The 21,823-nt window shown below is 38.2% G+C and overlaps 1 protein-coding gene across 1 annotated transcript in view; it reads left to right on the top strand.

The window, feature by feature from the left end:
- The window catches only part of LOC113231690 (V-type proton ATPase 116 kDa subunit a), a 50,711-nt gene that overhangs the window by 13,542 nt on the left and 15,346 nt on the right, over window positions 1-21,823 (top strand). Inside the window, exons 2-5 of the mRNA XM_026466153.1 lie at window positions 7,836-7,981; window positions 18,804-18,980; window positions 19,795-19,955; window positions 21,518-21,704. Coding sequence (XP_026321938.1) covers window positions 7,865-7,981; window positions 18,804-18,980; window positions 19,795-19,955; window positions 21,518-21,704 — 642 coding nt within the window. The 5' untranslated portion in view covers window positions 7,836-7,864. The remainder of the gene's footprint in view (window positions 1-7,835; window positions 7,982-18,803; window positions 18,981-19,794; window positions 19,956-21,517; window positions 21,705-21,823) is intronic.

Consider the following 21,823-nt stretch of genomic DNA (forward strand, 5'->3'; position numbering starts at 1 on the left):
GGACAGTGTTTCGGGCTCCATTTTTCTTCATATTTCTCTTTTCACTTATCAATTACAAATACAAGTTGAATTCGTATTTTTTAACATCGAAATACCGATTTTCCGTGTAGTAGAAATACGTGAAAACGCGACTATTTTGGAACTCCCTTCAACTCAAGAATGCATGGTAGGTATTTTTTTCATGAAAAACAGTGACAGACATTCTTCTGTTTTTTAACCAACTTTAAAAAAGGAGTAGGTTCTCAATTTTGATTGTATTTTTTTTGTATGTTACGCGATTGCTGTGAACCGATTTCATTGATTCTTTTTTGTTGGAAAAGAGGTGGTCCCAATCAAATTTAAAGAAAAAATCCACCTCATTAGGGGATGAATCCGGTTTATTTGATTTCACTCACTTTACGTTATACGATTTCAATAAAACTTGGCAAATTGTAGACTTAATTACGTCGACTTTTGAGGGCGGTTTATTTTCATAAAAAGGTTATAATTATTTAAAGTGTTATAGCCGACTATACTCGATGTAGCAGACATAACATTAATTCAAGGAATAAAAATAAAAGACCGTTCTTGACAGAAACATTTCACCTTTAGGGATGGTAAACTCGATGATGTATTCGGTTCCGCGCACTTTCCGGTAACTGATTTCAATAAAATTGGCAAATAGATGTAATTTCACGAAATTTTGAGGTCGGTTTTTTTATTACCCTATACTGAGATTATTTTAGATTTCAAGAGACGGGCGAATAAGTCACGCGCCACGCTTATCCATAACAGTTGCAGTGCCACTCAAAGCTTCAATCGTAAAGATCTGAGGGGCAGTGCCACTGCGCCCGTCACCCTGAAACATAAAGTTGATAAATCCCATGTCCCATCCCTAAAGTTTCACCAGCACCGTTACCAGGAATGCAGGATTGCTTACATTACTGCAGAAATAGATACCTACGGTGGCAGTGATTCTTTCACAAGGCATTAGCAGTAGAGGTCTACTGCTATTAAAAGTAACTTATTTTGTTGTATTTGGCTATTCTTAATCTTCTAAGAATTATAATAAATATTGGTGTTCAGAATCCCAAAGCACTAGCTATATTACCTGATGACGTTAACTTGTCAAACAATATTCAAAATATAAATAGTGTTTAAAATTATAAAATATTTATTTACCTACTAATTTTTTTCCACCATATTTGCGTTGTCCACTAAAAATATAAATTTGTCTAAGCGCCATCCGATTCTGGTACCTAAATAATTCTATACCATGTTTGTTATGGTATTTGAAATATTTTACGTCAGATTTTTGTGTTTGATCGTCTTTTATTGACTCATGGTATGTTTGTCTACTGGCCTTGAATGATATAAGTGCAATAAAAGCGATAAATATTTCGCTTATGGATTTTTTTTATACGTACCTATGTGAACTAAATAAATAAAGAGTCATAGCGGAAGTGACGTAAGTGACAGGTAATTTTTAAACATTTCCATCAGCTTTAAAGATATTTGATCCATACTTTCCATTTCTGACATAAGCACTAATTGTTATCTGGTAATATATATTTTCTGTCGAAGCCAGGAAAATTCTTTAGTTCTTTATGCTAATTTTAATTAAGTCTTGGTTTCGAACTTTGTTTAGTAGTGATTACGATAAATCAGCTAATGGTCATAATATCAATTAAGTGCATAAAGTCTATCGACTGTTACACCCAGACTGCACCCATTCCAACGTAGGGCTGTTCGTATTGTCGATGATCCCAAACTCGCAGACGGTAAGGAGCCCCTTAGCCTACGGCGACTTTGGCTCTTTAGATGCCTGGCATTGTAAGATTACGCGGGCATCTCGTTCGTTCCTTCCTCGAACCTGCATGATGTGGTATGATCTTCCTCCTTTGACATGGGGTTCTTCAAAAAACGTGTTTACAGTGTTCTCAAAGGCTGGCAACGCATAGGCAGCTCATCTGATGGTGCATGGGCGACGATGACCACTTCCCATCAAGTGGCTCGTTTACCAGTTTACCTCCTCCTTTACATTAAAAAAAATTCTATTTCCCGACTGCACCCATTTTATTTCCCGACTGCACACATGCTGTGTCCCGACTGCAACCATGCAATTCCTGACTGTAACCACCTTTTTTCCCGATTGCCACTTTTAATTGTCATGCAGTCGTAATATAATTTGTGTGGCTACACCTTTAGGAGAAAGATCGGCCGTACCAATTCAATAATACAAAAAAGTATAGTAACGGTACACTGAGTTTAGTTATAAAAAGTTGACCTTGTATAGTTGTGACTGACCGCGAAATGTTTAATTCCTGCTTCACTGAATCCGGACCTAATCGTTACGAAGATTTTTTATTCATTACATAATAAACATAATCATCCTGTTTATTATGCCCTATTGGCCTTGATTTATGTGTTTTTTCGCTATTTTATAACGTTGCTACTGTGCGTATATTATAACATCTGTATAGCGTGAATTAAGACCTCAAAAGTTCGGCTAAACATTTTGAGAGAATATATAAATAATACTTAATTTGCATTTTAATGTTTCAATGAGTTTTAGAGACACGGTGTCCCTAAACATTTTGTTATGTAGCGTTCTAAAACGCAGCTCTGTGTTTTTATCTAATATTAAAAAATGTATGCTTTTTTATTTCCCCGTGTATCTCTGAGACGCGTGGCGCTTTAGTAAAAAAAGTTTTATAAATACTTTGAGTTTACCTACAATAATATAACTTTAAGCCGTGGTAGCTTGTGGTAGGTTCGAATCCGGGCTCGCACCTCTGAGTTTCTCGGAATTTATGTGTGAAATTTTATTTGAAATTTATCGTGAGCTTTTCGGTGAAGGAAAACATCGCGATGAAACCTGCACGTTGAAGAAGGTTCACAACCCTCGGAAAACGGACTATGGTCTAAACCCTCGTTTGAAAGGAGACCCGTGGCCAGCCGTGGGACATATAAATGGGTTGATGATGAAGCGGGATGAAGTTGTGTCTAGCTCCAAAACTAGGCTCCCTTTTATAGTACAAGGGAGCCTAGGCAGCCTGGCAGAGAGGCAGAGCCTGGGCAGCCCCATATCTTTCTACATTAGTTTTGATTATAGTGACTCTCCTTGTTGACCCTTAGAGTATACGAGAATCGCACTATAACCTGTGCGCGTCCAGGAACCTTATAAGTTCAGGTTCTGACCCCAGATCAGCCAGTGCACAGGGCTGTCACAGACCTCTGTCACTTGACTTCATCCCGTTCTTCGAGAGTTTAGTGACTCGGGTGAGCCGTACAGTACTCTCCCTATACTCCAGATAGGTACCGGAGCTCACTCCTCGTTGCTCATTGCACCACTAGCGGTAAGCCGACGACTCTGAGTCCACTACCAAATCTCCTCATTGGTGGCGGAGCTGTAAGGCACGCTCAATTCCCGACGCCGAATAAACGACGTCTCTCCAGTTCCCAATAACCTAAGCGGCTGGAGGTACCGCAGGATATCTAGCTAATGTACTATGGGCAGCTATATAGATATTATTTGGTAGCGGTAGAGCTCCTTATGAAAGAGCTCGTCCAGGAAAGTATTAACATCTTACCTATTTCTGCCGCCAAGCAGTAATGAGCATTACAGTTTTCCGGCTTTAAAGCGCAAGAACGTTTGCGCACTTCGTCCTATTCGTAACAGGGGGTCTACTACGCGTGATGCGAATGAAGCTACATACATCTTTTAATTTTTTCGAATATTACTTATTTGACAGTAATTGTTTCGGACGGATGTCGGACGGAGATCGAGAGTAGCCCCCCAGTTCCGAAACCGAGAAATGATGGTCCGAAATGTCACAGGGACCATTTTATCTCTAGGTGCACAAGCGATAATAGTATTTTCACGGATTGAGTGGACTAAGTGCACGAGTGACATCATAAGTGGATCTGACTTTTCTAGATTTGTATGGTCTGGGATTCGGAATCGAAAAGAAAACGAATCGAGGTCAGTGCGCATATGCGCTATGGGTGCTGAGGAAATTACCAGCACATGATACTTGTCAACTTAGGTTACATGGTGATGGCTGCAGCGGTAGTGGCCCTCAGGTCTCTGGGTGGCTCTGCAGCTGCTACGGACAGGCATGTGTTAAGCGACACGACTTATGCGTTTCGTCACATGGTATCATAAAACAAAACTATAAGGGTTTTTTGCGTGCAGGCAACGGTGGACAGTTGTGGCCACCTGCAGCTTGATTGTTCTTGTGAACCAATCGCTTTTAAGGGATAGATTATAATTGTAAGTCAATGGATAGATATTATTTTTATTACAAGCAAAACGTTTTCACAAAAAAAGGGTCAACAAAGAAACGAATCTCAATTCGTTTCTCTAGCTAGATATAATCTCCGCATGCAAACACTTTTTTTGGCTGAGATGGCTACACTGCTGATAACACACAGTAGTATTAGTCTTTTATATGATATCGACACACAATAACCGTGCAGTAAGTTCTGCCAGTTATTTGTAAACCTTTAAAAATAAATACCCATACATCATATCTGGAATAAGTTCAGACAAATCCTTAGATTTTGGATTGTTTGAAAAAACAAATGTACGCGATTTAAATCTGGAAAAATAGTTTCATTTCCTATGTGTAACAGTCGCGAAAACCTAAGAACTCGAGAAATCCATAGATTGACAAAAAAATGTGAACAAAAATGAAATAAAAATCACAAATTATTATATACAATAAATACGATTACTTTTATGATTACTATTGTGGAAAGTGTGCTTAAAATGCTTATTAATAAACAAAATAAAGGTTTTATACACACTGGAAATTAACGATTTTTTCAGACTTAAAAACGCGTTCATGGAGTAGTCTCGATCGCAGATGTTTGAAAACAAAAAAAATATACATTGTAAATGTGTACAAATGTTATTTACAAAGAGTAGCCCCTAGAGTTTATTGCTCATTCTTCTCAAGGGAATCTACCTTATGAATGAGCGATAGAGTTTAACCAATGTGACGATTTCAAGTGTAAGTAGTAATGCTTACCTATGAAATAAAGATTATTTTGATTTTGAACTCTTTCACAAGGAGCTCCACTGCTATTAAAAACATCGTCGTCAGCACAACGAGTCACCAGACGTCATAAGATCATACAAGTTTCACTATCGACAACACTGTAACCTCGTCTCCGCTAACTTCATATAAAAGTTGTCCCCATTTATATGGCCGCCAAACGAAAGTGATAATTTAATCATGCATGTTGGAACGTTGATATTTCTACTTACTGCTGTGCAATATTGCCGCAAATTTATACTTGTTGACGATTGTCGACCTACTGCCGATCGATACGCGTTAAAGTCATTAAGTTTGAGTTTCTCTAACTGCAAATGTGAGTTGCATTACAGATGTCGAATATGGCGAGGTCAATACAATATCAGACTTGCTTTGAGAATGGATCGGCCGCCGTATGGCTACGTGAAGTCGTTACGCCTTTGATCGTTACATTATCTAACTACATGGTTGTTGGATATTGTATTTTGATTATAACAATATGGTTAGGGCTAGTTATAAATGGGCCCAATGATTTAATGATAAATTTCATGACATGAGTTGGATTTTTGGTCGAAGCAATATTTCAGTTACAGTTTCTCCTTTAATTTTTGTTTGAACTGTGTATCTATGGTGGGCAGCATTAAGCGCATAATAATAATAATTGTTAGGGTCATATTCTAGAACTCTAGTCAATGCACAAGTCAGGATTTGAGTATAGTTTAAAGCACTCGAAATCATACTCAAGTCCCTGCCATTAGAGTCGTATTTCCAGTGCTTGAAATCACACTCAGATCCTGACTTGAGCATTGAGTAGAGTTCTGGAATACGACCCTTAGTTTGTTGTGTGGCCTCCTCTCACAATTCGATGTACTTGGACGTTGTAGTCTCCACGCGCTCCAGCAGATTAGGAACTTCACACACTCGTAAACTGCTAATTAAATTAAATTGCTAATTATAAATTGGTTATTGCTTTAGCGATGTTTTGCTTGACCAAAAAGCTCATGGTACCTAAATTTCAAATTAAATTTCCCGCAATTTAAGAGCAGTAGATCTCCTTGGAAAGAATTTGCCCAGGGAAGTAAGTGAATGATGTCGGTTTTTTACTTATATGCTAGATAGATATAGGCTCTGTAGAGATCGTATTTGCTTTTTTTTATAACGTCAAGTGACGGGACGAATAAGCCGTGTGTCTGGTAGTAAGCGACACGCCTGTCCCTAACAATTGCAGTACCACTCAGAGCTTTAAATCACAAAGATCTGAAGGGGAAGTCCCATGTGCCTGTAATTTCACCAGCACCCTTACCCTTCAAAACCTGAGCACAGTACTGACATTACTGCTTGGCGGCAGAAATACGTAAGGTGGCAGTACTGCCCTTTTTTTTTGACGGGGAGGGAAATCTTTATGGATACCCCTGAGCCCAGCGAGACTCAGGGGTTATGTGGGGACTCTCCCTTCAGATTGGAGGGCGTACCCCACTAAAACCCCCCTGGGTTTCCCTCTTGCCGGTTGAGTCGGCGCCGTGGGATCAGTGAACATTCACCACGACGCCGCCCGGCCGCCCTAGCTTGCGCCAGGGCTCCCGCGCCAACGGAGGGGCGAGTCGATTGTCCTCCGACCCGCCCAGACGAGTGAGGCCGTGCAATGCAGGCTCCGGAGTCCCTATCCAGAGCCCGCTGGTCTCACTAGGGGATCAGGCGAGCAGCGAACTGCCTTCGCCTTCTCCCCGTACGTCTGCGCCGAAGCGGGTGCGCGTCAGCCGCGTCCTCGCGTACCCGCTCCGCGGCCTCCTTTTGCGACATAACCTCTGCGCAAAAGGAGGCCACCGCCTCCCAGGACTCCTCGCTATCGAGCATGGCGGCAACCACGCTCGGCAGCGAGAGGTCCTGCAGTCCCGGTCAGAGTGCGGCGCTGCTCCCGGCTACACACCTCTAGGGTGTTCTGCGCGGTGTCATCCGCAGCGCCGTACTCGTGGCACGACGGGGATGGCAGTACTACACTGGACGAACTCTTTCACAAGGAGCTGTACTGCTACTAAATATATCATATATCGTATAGGTAGTTGTTCTTACCGTACATATAAGGTTAATTTTTAATTCCTCCTTTTCAAATGTCTCTTTGTTGTGGAACATAGTCTTTTAAGAGATTTCGTCACAGCTTATTGTAGAAATCGTTTTCAGCTTGAAATGTAGACTGATCTAAATTATTAAAGCATAATTTTGTTGCTAATAGTAGGTTATGCACTTATATTTGTAACAAGGTCTAGATATCATAATTAGGCGGTAAAACTAGAATGTAAATAAAACTTACCTATAAACTTAATGCTATAAAAAATACCTATGGATGGAAGTTTGATCCAATTGCCTCCGCGGCCGAACGGTTATCATGCTGGACTGCCACGCAGAAGGCCTGAGTTCGATTCCCGGACCGAGAGAAATGTTCATATGGCCTACATTTATTTCTCTCGTGAGTTTGGGTATAATTTGTGGTTGTCTATGTGTGTGTCCATGGCACACGCGATACAGAGTTTCCCTATAGCGGGGCCATGATTGTGTGCGTTTGTTTGTTTGATTGGCTTGAACTTTTGACTAGGTTTACCAGAATTGTAAAGAATCTACATGTGTGTAATTCCTAGACGTGAAAGTGGGACAGAACTCTATGTAAGACAGAACTCTCTCTAAGAACTCTAAGCAGGTACTGCGGAAACCATTGTTCATCAGTGGACCACTAGGCTTCAACGGGAAGCACTTGTACTCATCTAATTACTGACTTACCATTTGCACATTATAACACCAAATTTTTCTTCTTATTTTCAGACAAAAAGAAGCATTAACTTCATACCAAGATGGGGGCGATGTTTAGGAGCGAAGAGATGGCCCTGTGCCAGCTCTTCATCCAGCCCGAGGCGGCGTACACTTCCGTCTCCGAGCTGGGAGAGGCCGGCACTGTGCAGTTCAGAGACGTAAGTAGATATCTGTTATGTGTATAATTATGTCAAGGGGTCTCGGATGGAATTTATAATTGAAACCAGTCGAGATCCTGAAACATTGGACAGGATGTGCATGAAAACCGGTTGTAATTCGTTTGCTGAAACTATTATATATTGCCGATTAGTTGCAGTTTAGACTTTAAAGACGTAGTCCATAATGATGTCCTTCACAAAGATTTCGGTTCTTAAAGAAACTAACACCCTATTGCGTAGAATCTATAAGGTCTTCTATTCTAGTTTTTCACTCAAGCGATCTAACAAAATTGGCTAGTTTTGGAGGGATCTGTCGGACATATTTTTAACACAAAATGGAAACCTGTATGTAACTATTTAGTGAATTGCAGGTTTCTTCGTAGTAAGAAACCTGTAATTATTTTAAGAAGACGTATTGAAATAACTCAGTGCGTAGAATTCAATGGTTACAAGAATAATAATAGAAACAAAAATGGTTCTTTAGTTTCACGTGTTGATACAGTGAGTGTAGTTTGTCGGAAAAAAGTGAGGTACAATGGTAACACCACAAGTAATCGAGATGAAGGTGTCACCTGCCGCTGACCAGATAACCTTTGACTATTGAGCGTGTAAGGGTTCTGAAATATTTTCAGGAAAATGAAAAGAAATCATACCGTGTAATGTAAGCCACAATGTTAACTACGGACAGACATTATAATATACGGGCTTTGTCTTTTTGCCAAGAGCTATATTTCAATTACATTTGAGTATAATATAGAATGTTTATTTACTGGTTATTGTTTCTTAATTTTACATACGTCTTTACGAATTTGAAATCTACATAAGAATGGTTTCTGACGTACATGCAATGAGTACCTGCGAGCCTACTTGCTCTTACATAAACTTGCATAACAGATAAGAACGCTCGTAAAAAAGAAATCTATATAAAACGAGACACAAACTGGTTATCATTATACTATCATAACGTTGTACTTAGTATTTTACGATATTTCAAGGAATAAAAGGTGTAAAGTTTATATAAGTTACTTCTGGGATGAAGAGCCGTAAAAGTTTATCTTATTGGTAAGTTCCTCGAAGGAAAAAAGGCGTCAATGTTTATGTGAGTTACTTCTGGGAAGAAAAGGCGTAATAGTTTATATATGTTATTTCATGAACGAAAAGGCGTAAAAGTTTGTATAAGTTACTTCAAGAAAGAAAAGGCATAAAAGATTACGTAACCGTAGTACAGGGACGAAAAGGCGTAACAGTTTATATACGTTACTTCATGGAAGAAACGGCGTAAAAGATTATATAAGTTTGTTCTGGTAAGAAAAGGTCTAAAAGCCAAACGATAGTATCGACTTCATCATCATCATCCTATTTAAGAGCCAAGCTCTTGTTGGTGTAGCCTCCTCCACTCCTGACGGTTAGACGGTAGCCAGCTCCTTGGTCTCCTAACAGCTGCTCATTTGATCTTCTTTATTTATTCACTATATTTAATTCTTGGTATTCATTATCGACTTAAAAATAAAAATATGTATATTCATATCAGTTCTACTAAAACATGCACTCTAATCAGGTTTGCATAATGTGCGTAAATTGGGTGTAGCTTAAAACAATAAAAAAAATACGAGTATTGCTAAAAATTATTTTTAATTGGATATGCTTCTAAATTATCAATTAAAAATATCGTTATAAGGCACCTGGCATTTTTATCCAAATGAGTGAAGACATAATGTACGTTATTAATAAAATGATTTATGAGATTCGTGGAGACATTGGCACGAAAGCCAAGGCAGTTTTCGGTATAACCCAGACAAGGTGAACTTCTCCTGACCCCGTTTAACGTCTTTATTCATTGAAAGGTGCAGTAATCTTTCATTTTTGTACTTATCATGTAAATTAAGATAAATATATTTCATACAAGTATGTTATATTCGCTTAGGATATGGAGCATCCGACTTTCTGCGTAACGCTGAAATGCGTTTGCGATTAACAAATACAGTATTACTTTTTATAAGACCGTGCGGTCGAAATTACCCCACAATAAACGCCCAATATACTAAATATTAGGTACACTGTTTGTATGTATTTTTCTAGATACCCTATCGTATGGAATACATAGAATTTATAGCGCTATATTTGAATGCGATACTTTCATTATACTGCCGTTTATTAATGAAAATGCGGCCTTACTTAGCTTATACTTATCTCAAAATCTCTACTTAGAAACAGTTAAAGTTAACGAGTCCGACATATCGGAACTTACCCTAATGATGCGTAAATAAAATATCATTAAACTAATTCAATATCCTAAATGCTATCTTAAAAAATGTTTTCAACACATAGCCGTGTTAGTTAGCAGACGGAAGTATAATATACTAGATGTTTACGTGATTATTTTCTTTAAATCAGTTTAAGGGGGCGCCTATAGTGCCGTGCGCGACGCCTCCGAAGAGCCTGCACTGCTAGCGGCGGAACCGGGGTAAAGGGGCTATTGCTTCCCAATACCATTTATTATTGTACCATTTGTAACCGAATTTCCGATAACTGGGCAAAATATAACTGTAAATATTCCATTTTGATCGCGTGCCTATTAGAGGGTGCCAGAGTATTGATTGCATCCGGGCGCTACATGTGCTAGCACCTTCACTGTGTATGTACGCCTAAGCATTGATATTATAATATTATCTCATGCCTTAAACATGTAGTAGATATGTAATGCTCACCTTATATACTACAAGCTATTGATAACTAGATACGTACATACTTGAATGGAAGTATTGTAATGAGTAAGAATGCAGACGCGAAGCAGGTATTTAATATTTCTATTGCTTCTTGACAATGTTTTTGTGCACATTTCTATTACGCTTATTTACTTGTTCTCAAGTGTTTACGTATGTCATCTACTTACGAAAGTAATAGAATGACGCATATTCGATTGAAAAATATAATTGTAGTATTGTTGTCCGTTCGTCGGCGCTAGCCAATGCAGGGAGCGAGTGCAATCAATATGGCGCCCTCTAGTAAGCACGCGGACAAAACAGAATACTTACACCATTGACTTACAAATAAATGGACGACGGGTCTAATACAAAAATCACGAAAAAAATGTCCCAAGTCAACCTATTTAAACGTAGTGACATGTAAAGGAATATGAAAAAGCTAAAACGTTGAATTTAAATTGTAATGTCATCGCAGTACTGTCTAATTTTGCTTGCTTCGCTGTCAGTCGAACAAACGAAGACTAAAGCGTGAATGACGCTCTGTATACGATTTTAACGCCCTATAAGTTCGGACACTTTTTAGCGCGGGCCCGACGTCCATATAATTGTAAGTCAATGACTTACACTTATATTCCCTTCAATGATCGGAAATTTGGGAGCAAATGGTGCAATTATAAATGATGTTTACCTCCGCGTCGCGAGCGACACAGGTTCTTGAAGGCGTCACATACCCTGCACCGTATGTAAAGCGGGCACTGCATATATACCTCCTATGTACCTAGGCTATTATTAGGCGTTTCGCCTACCGTCAGGCGCACGACTGTCACTTGGCTTAAAAAAACACTGCGCGTTTCGCATCGGCGGCGGTCCGAGCGGAAGAAGAAGTCTTTGAGAGTCGATCAAAACGAGCGGAAGTGATAAGCTCAACTATTTTCCGCTCATATTACATGAACATGTCGTTTTTTTCCGACCGGCTTAAAGCGATTTCTTAATTCGACAGGTGACCTTCATCACGAAGTTACGTATCTTACAATTTTGGTGAAAAAATGTTGTTTACTCGTACTAGTGACGGTGAATTAGGTACTGCATAATTTTTTTAAATTATTATTATCATCATTATTTATTTTAGACTCTTGCCTCTCCCAGGGCCTAAAAGATTAATTTTGAATTTTTATTGTTATTATACGCATATAAACAAAACAACAAAGGAACAATAGTAATAATTTACTATTGTTCCTTTGTTGTTTTGTTTATATGCGTGTCCGTCCTTGTGTAATAAACAGTTTTCTTTCTTCTTTCTTTTTTCTTTGTAGTACCTTCTCGTGTATAGTTTGATAATTCGTAGTATTTACTTGGGTACGTACAAATAAGCATTGGGTTTTGTACAAATCTTCAACTCGTGCGTGCAAATTTTGCACAACGTCGTCTAGGCCGATCGAACGACTTCCACATTTCAGTCATATGAAAGTAAATTATGTAGGTGCTTTACAATACATTTCAGTATTGTAATCAGCTGCTGGTAGCTGTAAAGGTACCTGGCTGAGTGATTTCTTACAGATGGCGCTATGGCGAAAAGTCGTTAAAAACCAAAATAATCAGCAACAAGCACATAGAAACATTCATAAGGTCCGCTAGTTCGTTGCGTGGCTTAGTTGGCGTAGGGTCAGGTACGGTTTGCTGGAAAACGTTGGTTCGAATTCAGCCAAATCGAAGGCATTTTTTCTAAGTGTTCGATCTTTATATTAATAACTATAACAAACTAGTGGAGTAATTTCACAAAAATAATTGAATATAATGGTGGTACTTAAAAATTACAATTATTAAAGCGATATCTCTAGTCAGCTGCTGGTAGTTGTAAAGGTACCTGGCTGAGTAAAGAAATAGCTTTCTCACAGATGGCGTTACGGCGAAAAGTCGTTAAAAACCAAAAACAAAGATTGGCAGTAAGCACATAGAAAAATTCTGTTCCGTGGCTTAGTTGGCATTGGGTTTGGCACGGTTTTATGGAAGACGTTGGTTCGAATTCAGCAAATCGAAGGTTTTTTTTTCTAAATGTTCAATCTTTATATTAATAAAAATAACAAACTAGTGGAGTAATTTCACAAAACTAATTGAATATCATAGTGGTTCAATATCGTGACATTCAATAAACTTAAAAGTTACAGTGTAAAAAAAACACTGTACAAATCAAATGCACGTTTCCTACAACAAATTGCAAACGAGTGAAATTTGTAACGTCGTAGTCATTCTTTATCAAATTCGATCGAAGTTTACGATCAGGTTCTGCAGTCCATTTCCATTATGAAGGGTAAGTTGTACGTGTGACGTCATATCTACATGGAAGTTCTTGCGTAAAAAACACGACATTATAAATCCGATTACTTGCCTGCTAATTAAGGTAACTCTTTAGTAGCACCCCGGGGCAATGGAGCGAAACCCAGCCAGCCCAAAACAGGGCTTGACCGGTTTCAATGTTTTTGCCAAACGATGCATCATATGACCGAACCTCTCAACCGTTTCATAACTATAGTTGTTTATCAAGTTCTGTAAGGATGGGAGTTATTGATTGATTGGACGGTTTAATTAAAAGCAAAAGGTTGTTCTTGAGTGCTTTTTTTTGTAAATTAGCAACTGCGGCACAAACGTTAAGTACAGCCGATTATTTTAACCGACTAAAACGTTCTCAATTCGAATATATGTTACGTGATGACTTGTGAACCGATTTTGATGATTCTATTTCTGTTGGAAACCTCAGTAGTGGAACCACTTTTTTAGTGGAACACATTTAAATATTTAAATTTGAAGAAAATATTCCTCTAAAGTTGGAAAACTGGGGGATGAAGACGGTTTCGCGCGCTTTCCCGTAATCGAATGCAATGAAGCTTAGCAAATAAATGTAATTCCACTAACTTTTGAGGTCGGTTTTTTAGTACTCTCTACTGAGATTATTTGAAAGTGAAATAGACCAACGTATATAAAAGTTCTTAAAAATAATATCAAGTACAATCTTGTAACTCTCTGCAGGGCACCGCAATATTTAACTTAAAATAAATTTCGGTCTTATTAGACTAAAATCTAATAAAATATATTATATTAAATGTAATATCAAATTAATATTAAATTAAAAAAAGTAGTTTTAAATATTTAAAGTATTCATAATATCGTCTGTTTAAAGGTAAAACCACATAAGTGACATTTTCCACAAAAAAATCTCCAAATTATGTACCAGTTATAAGAAATTCGCGATCTCTCTACAGATAAAACTCTTATTACGTTTGTAGCTTTTTTGTTATTTAGTTTCACGTGCAGAAAGATACTGATTTTCTTTCCATAGCTATATAAATTAAAGACTTTTCGTGGAAAATGTCACTTATGTGGTTTTACCTTTAAACAGACGATATAAGAAAAACAAACAGAATGTATTAGCGTAGAGTACTGTCACTCATGTAGTTCACCTTCTATTGTCAATGTAAATGCATGTCACTTATCTCGAAGACCGATTTAGTCTAATGTGACCCCGTGTACATTTACGTCGCTAATTCGATGCCTGACCCTGACGAGACTGACTGGTAAATAAAATAGACTTCGAATGGTAAATGGAACGAAAGGAATGTTTGTGTGTTTAAAATAATTTATAGGTAAATATATAATAAGGTAAATTGACCAATAATTGACAACAGTGTCGTACATTGGGCTGTCCCAAATCTTTTTCACATAAGAAATCAAATACTGATATAACTCCAAAACTGTGTTAAATCTACTAGTAATGGCATATACGAATTCTGTTTAGAAACTTTCTCCGATTCACTCAATATTTTTTTAGTATGGTGACTGGCTTTTGCGGAAAACTGGAATGTTTTAATAATGCTATGATTATTTTAAATTGTATACTTTACCTAGGTGATTTATTAACCTCTCCACAAAACAAGGAAATCACAATAATTAAAAACTAATGGAAAATACTGTTAAGTAATGTGGATAAAAAGGTTAAAGACTCGGCATTACCGATTTTCAGTCTTCACACGGTCGCTTTGTGCACCAGGATGATGTGCGGAGTGTACACCATTATATACCTTAAGTAATATCTTAAAGTTTAAAGGCTGTCTGCATAAAGTAACTTTCGTTTTATTTGACCGAAAATTTAAAATTTTAGTAGCAGTAGAGCTCATTGTGAAAGTGTTCGTCCAGGGAAGTACTGCTACCTTTCCTATTTCTAAGCCAAGCAGTAATGTGAGCATTACGTCTTTCCTGTTTAATATGGGGTGCTGACGAAATTACAGGCACATGGGACTTGTTAACTTATGCCTCAGGGTGACGGGCGCAGTGGCGGTGCCCATAAGATCTTTGCCATTTAAAGCTGTGAGTGGCATGCAACTGTTATGGATAGGTGTGTCGCTTACCACCAGTTTTACGACTTGTTCGTCCTGTCACTTGGTGTTAAGAAAAATGTGCTGCTAGTACTCGATCTCCGTACATATAAAAGCCATTACTTATATCATTTTTTGAAAGTAAACAACGTACATGGTCAGCGAAACGCTTAGTGTGAATCCTGGGAATATGCACAACATAGGGGTGGATCCCCAGTCCACGTCTAGTTCCCCGATGATGGAAAGACTTTGCTAGGCCCGTCCATTTTGGCAACCATTTTTTTTTAATAAAAATTGTTTATAATAATTTACAAAACATGCAAAATTATAATCTAAAATAAAATTTGAAAAACATAAATTTAAAGAATTACTTTTCACATTTATATATCGTACGGACGTAACGTAACGTAATCGACATTTTATATTTTTTCTTTTACCTTATCTTTATATCGAAGTTATTAACATATCTGTAAGGCTAGCACGACAAATCACGACTTGCGCGAGAGCGACATAAAGCGCGAGTCGCGAGATCTCTATGCGAGAATAGCAGTAGGTATATCGCGCTCTATGTCACTCTTGTGCAAGTTGTGCCTTGTCGTGCTAGCCCCAGTGGAATCAGCGAAAGGAGGTCTACAACCCCCTTTAAGCGGTTTTTTATATCTTATTTAGTTTTAGTTTTATTGTTATACAAATTCAGCGTATTGACATTTTTAAAAAGAAAAAAGTTTAGTGCCAATACTTCAAAAGTTACCAGAATGCAAATGCGTATGACAAGGAGAGCAGTATAGCAGTTAGCGAGGTTTGGGATTACAAATTTACTAGAGTCATCGACCTTGTATTTAATATTTATTTTTTTTAATTAAAAATACCGACCGCAAAAGTTCGCGTATCGGCTTTTTTATTGGAATTACATCTCGGAATTACATTCCGAAGAACAGAGTCCGATGTGATAATACAACGAAAAGGGGATAAATACATAATGTCGTTATTCAAAATAAGACCTAGCTCTAGGTGTTTTCAGAATTTTATGAATTATTTCGTTTCGGAAATATAAAACCGAACAACCGTCGATCTGATATCCACAGTTAAAAACAGCGCACAAAATGTACAATGTCCCGAGAATAAGCAATCTTGCACATAGGTCTTTGTTTTACGGATGAGTCGATCTATTTACCAAGTTTTATTGGAATCGGTTAACGGAAAAGCTTAAAACCGGATTGATCCCCTAATTTGCCACCCTTAGAGGCGAAATATTTTCTTCAAATTTAAATGGCACCAATACTGAGGTACCATCCAGCAAAAAAAGAATCGTCAAAATCGGTTCACAAATGCCGTGAATGCGTAAAATATATCAAAAAAATACAGCCGAATTGAAAACCTCTTCCTTTTTTAAACTTGGTTAATTATTACCAACAGCAAAGAGCCACTCTCGTGTGCGCGCTATGCTTATTGACAGGATGACTCATTTGATAAGGTTGACAAGGGATAGGGTTGTCCTCGCTCACTTGGACGTTTAGTACTATTGGCAGTTGGGGTATAATATTAGAAATGTAATACTTAACGTGGCAGAATATCACACCAATAACCTGGTCTATAACTAAAAATAGCAATAGCATCCTGAATACGCTTGTCCATAGATTTGACAGTCCTATCCTAATTCATTTGATTAGGAGGGTCATAGGACAAATTAAATAGAGAATGTAAATGTAATGTGATGTAATGTATCTAATGTAATCTGTATTATTTACCTGTAAGTACTAACATAGTGTGTTTTAAGTTCTTTTTTACTAACAATATATGGAATTCATAAGTTCTGAAATAAAAGTCTTTATTATTATTATAACCAGGGAATTTCCTGTGTTATTGGCAATGGTCGGAAAAATGTGTTCTACAGGCAAATATACATGTATAGACATAGCTAGAAGGAGCAACATAAACTTTTTAAAACCACCAAATTTTAATAAAATACTTTTTCGAATTCCGGATTTCCGGAAATGGTTTTACTGCGTCGTAGGACAAACTACTGACATAGGAAGTCGAAGTTGGATTTTAAAGTAATTCTAATGGTGCCATGTAAAAAAACGCAGTAGGTAACTGACAGTCTTGTTGCCGTTCCGTCAATGTGACCATCAATATGCGGGGCGCGGTGAGGTATTTAAAGCTAGGAAGGGCCAGAGAGTGACCATTCTCGTTACTTTTTTATTATCTACTTTGGTAGAAGGTCAGTACCCATAACTCCTCGCGATCTCATGTCCATTTCCATCCATGTGAAATTTTGTAACTCTTCTATTTAAGCATAAAAAGTTATCGACCAATTTCGTTAAATGTCTCTCCTGAAAAGTTGTCATTTTGCAGATGTGACATTATTACACCAAGGGTGCGATATGTGTGTTTTCACCGTACAATAGTAAATGCATTTTTTATTATAAATTTTAAAATATGATATGAATTCATATAATAACTTGTATTTACAAATATCTTATCACAATATTCCAGAAATATGTCTATGATATCATCTTTGTAAATAAAACACAATGATGCTTGAACACTGGGTACATTTGCATAATGGGCATATTATGCATCATATCAATAGCGCGCCATGAATGCCCATTCTAAGACCATTTGACTTTGCTTCTACTCCTTATAAAATAATTAATAAGTGATCTCCCGTACTGACTGAAGCGACACGCGTTTATAGACACGGAAAAAGTATCGATACTTCATGGTATTGACTACTTTCCTTCCGGTACCAATACTTTTCTAATTTCGAATAATTGTTCTGTCGTTTCGATTCTTCCTACTTACTGTTAAGATTTCAGTGTGAAATGTAAGGTAATTGATTATTGTTCAATGATAAATGACAATAGACAGTCATACCTGATGTCATGCTACCGCAGCTTGTGCAACAACTTTAAATTACAATGGTTAATTGAAACAAGTAATTTAACAAAAAACGTTGATTAATTAAGTTATAAAATAAGCGTTTTATTCAGTCTTTAAGTGGGGAAAATCTGTTGGACTAATCGATATAAGTATAATCGATACCCTGAGATAGATACTCTTGCTTCAATACTTTTATGAGTGTACATAGTTTTTATCCGATGCTACTCACGAGTGTACTATCGATACCTATGATTCGATACCCCGTCGCTACACTAGTGCAGTTAACTAAGATGTCCTTAGAGGTTCTTAGGCAGTTTCTTTCAGGTTCTTTAGTAGCAGTAGATTCCTTGTGAAAGAGTTCATCCAGGGTAGAACTGCCTCCTTACCTATTTCTGCCGCCAAGCAATAATGTCAGTATTACAGTGTTTCGGTTTTGAACAGTAAGAGGGTAGTGGTGAAATTATAGGCACATGGTACTTGTCAACTTATGTCTCAGGGTGGCGCAGTGGCAGTGCCCCTGTTATGGATAGACGTGTAGATTACCATCAGGCGCACAACTTGCTCGTCTCATCACTTGATATTATAAAGAAAGACTTTCGCGCGTGCTAGACTTGGAAATTAAACAATTTTTTCCGCTTCTAAATCGCTTGTATGTGCTCTTTACAGGACACTTGCTCACGGCTGACTGAGGTGGTATTGGTTATCAAACAATTTGTCTAATATTAATGTAAGCCATGGATATGCTTTACAACACAGCGTAGTCGAGTATTTAGTATCTATTGGCATACCAGATGTCGCGATAAATACCAAATAACTATTTTTTAATATAGATAGAGAAATTATTTATACATTTCCTTTTTCCAACAGTTGAACGAAGAGGTAAACGCATTCCAACGCAAGTTTGTGAATGAGGTGCGAAGATGTGACGAGATGGAGCGCAAGCTGCGCTACATCGAGGTGGAAGTGCACAAGGACGGCGTCCACATCCCTTCTGTGAGGGAACCGCCTCGTGCCCCCAATCCCAGGGAAATTATTGATCTTGAGGTAAGGAAATAGAAGAATGGGCTACCTAGCAGTAGTCCGAAATGACATTTTCCAGAAATGACGTTTGCTCGAAGTTTCATAAGCTCGAAACTAATTTTGAAAAAAAAATGTTTTTACTTTTAAACCTAACCTAACCAAACCTAATCGTGTCTTTGCGATAAACATCCAACATATCCTGAAAGAACAACGATTCCGTTATAATTCGGTGTAATGAAAATTCGAACAAACGTTATTTCGGAAAAAAAATCGACTTTGTGATAGGTTACCAGAAGAATGATAGTCCTGGGTATATTGTTTGGAACAGAATGTGAGAACGAGGAAAGTACTGCTACCATACCTAGGTAATTCTGCCATCAAGTAGTAATGTCAGCATTATACGCCTTCTGGTTTTGAAGGATAAACAGGCAAGTGGGACTTGTCAACTCTGTCTCAGGGTGACGAGCGCAGGACAATGCTCCTTAGCTCAAGCTCGTGAGTGCCACTCCAACTGCTACGGGCAGGCGTGTCGTTTAGAACCAGGCGCACGTTTTATCCGTCGCGTTGATATGATATGTTTATAGAGCGAATAGGAATGGAAACTTGGAGATTCGATTAAAAGTTCTAAGAGGCTGACGTGATGGTATGTATGTAGGTTTATATAAAACTGTCAAGAAATGTTTTGATTTTTCATCGCTCCGTTTCTTCTATCAATTCGTGATGTCTTGTGCACTTAATTAGTTAATCTAGAATGCCACAAAATCGCGGCATATTTAATTTGCGAGAATTTCCTTGAATTTTATACTTATAGTATTTCTTCATTGTTTTCTATCCATAGGCTCACTTGGAAAAGACAGAGAATGAGATCCTGGAACTATCGCATAATGCAGTGAACCTCAAGCAAAACTATCTTGAGCTAACCGAGCTGAAACACGTACTCGAGAAGACGGAGGCTTTCTTTGCCGCACAGGAAGAGATCGGCATGGATTCTTTGACAAAGTGAGTGTTTGTAATCTTGTACTTTTTAATCGTTACGCAGGTAATTTGGTACAAAAGGGGTAATCAAACGCTATCGGTACGTAGGCATACATTTAACATTAATGATAAGTGAACAAGATTATACTAGCTTAAGGTGCCGCAATCACATAATCTTTTGTTGTTTAAGGATAAACAACTTGTCGTTTCGCTAAAAAGAAACTACTAAAAAAGTGAACTTTTTAATGTAGCTATTGTCTTCCGTATCTGCTTGCTTCCGGAGCTTCATTTTCATTGCCTCTCTCGATCGGAAACTGCGTTTCTTCCGAGTCGAGGCGCATAATTACGATTCACAACTGGGCGATCAGAAACATTTGACATTTCAAATCGGAACAATAGTTGACTTAACTCACAAATTAGAAAGATATAGTAGGAATCAGGATCATCTTCTCGCTCGGAAAACTATCCGATTTCGAGACTCGGATGACCTACCCGATCGGTTCAATTCCTATTTGAATCAAAATCATGCAGAACGATGAAATAATGTCGCTAGTGTATTCTATTACCATTCTTCTTGTAAGAAACTGCCGAGGATGGATAGAAACATTTCTACATTAGTTAAAATATTGTGAATAGTTTTAAGATGCAATGTGCCGTGAGACGTGTACGTAAGTTGGTAATATATAAAATGTTGTGTCTTTATATGTATATTTATAAATGTATAAGCAAATATAGTGTATAAATGTAGCATAAAAAGTGCAATTGTATTTTAGAATCATGATATAGCAGATAAGCATAGATGTGCCAATCAAAGTTTTGTGTACCTGTGTTTTAAATATGTGCTTAGAAACGGTGAACGGATCGATGCAAAGAGTACTTACATTAGATCGATGTCTTCAAACACGTTATTGTACAGCCGCTGTAACCGAGTGAGGATCGCATTGTAGGCATAATTGGTCGAATGTTGTGGGACATGCAACAGTGATCTGATCTCATCTGTTGTAATTACTGGCACATCTTTTCAATTTACCTATGTCTCACGGTGACGGGCGCAGTGGCAATGCCTCTCAGATCTTTGAGATTTAAAGCTCTGAGTGGCACTGCAACTGTTATGGACAGGCGTGTCGCTTTCCACACGCTTACCACCAGGCGCACGACTTGTTCGTCCTGTCACATAGTATCATAAAAAAACACCCAAAGTAACTAAGGTAACTTGTGTTATAGAAATCGGAAACAACGATGGCACTACAAGCACCTAGACCCATGACAATATAGAAAAGTTACTTTTCTACATTGACCCGGTTGTGGATCGAACCGGAGTCAAAGTCAATAATCACTTATTCCATAGTTAAAATTTTTACACTTGAAAACGTAATTTTTTAAGCTACTGCTCGTTCACTACGCTGACCTCTTTGAGAAGAACGAGCAAGAAACTCTAGGGATTGCTCTTTTAAAAGGATCAGAGATCACCATCTCAACCTTGAAACATCATGAAAATCGGTGTGCCAGTCACTCGACCACGGAGGTCGTTAGAATCCAGTTTGACGGTATTGTCAAGCTCACGAGTGGCCTTTACGTTTTCGCAGGTCCCTAATACCAGACGAATCTGGGCAGCCGCAGCAAGCCGCCGCGCACGGCCGCCTCGGTTTTGTAGCGGGCGTGGTGCAGCGCGAGCGCGTGCCCGCCTTCGAGCGCATGCTCTGGCGCATCTCTCGCGGCAATGTCTTCCTGCGTCGCGCTGAGCTTGATAAGCCATTGGAGGATCCTAAAACTGTGAGTCTTTTATAAAGCCATTAAGTACGTAATAATGTACTATTAAGTATTACGTAACTGCCTCTGTGGCCGAACGGTTACCATGCTGAACTGCCACGCAAAGGTGTCGGATTCGATTC

Source organism: Hyposmocoma kahamanoa, unplaced genomic scaffold, assembly GCF_003589595.1.
Source record: "Hyposmocoma kahamanoa isolate Upper Pololo Valley unplaced genomic scaffold, ASM358959v1 66, whole genome shotgun sequence".
NCBI lineage: Eukaryota > Metazoa > Arthropoda > Insecta > Lepidoptera > Cosmopterigidae > Hyposmocoma > Hyposmocoma kahamanoa.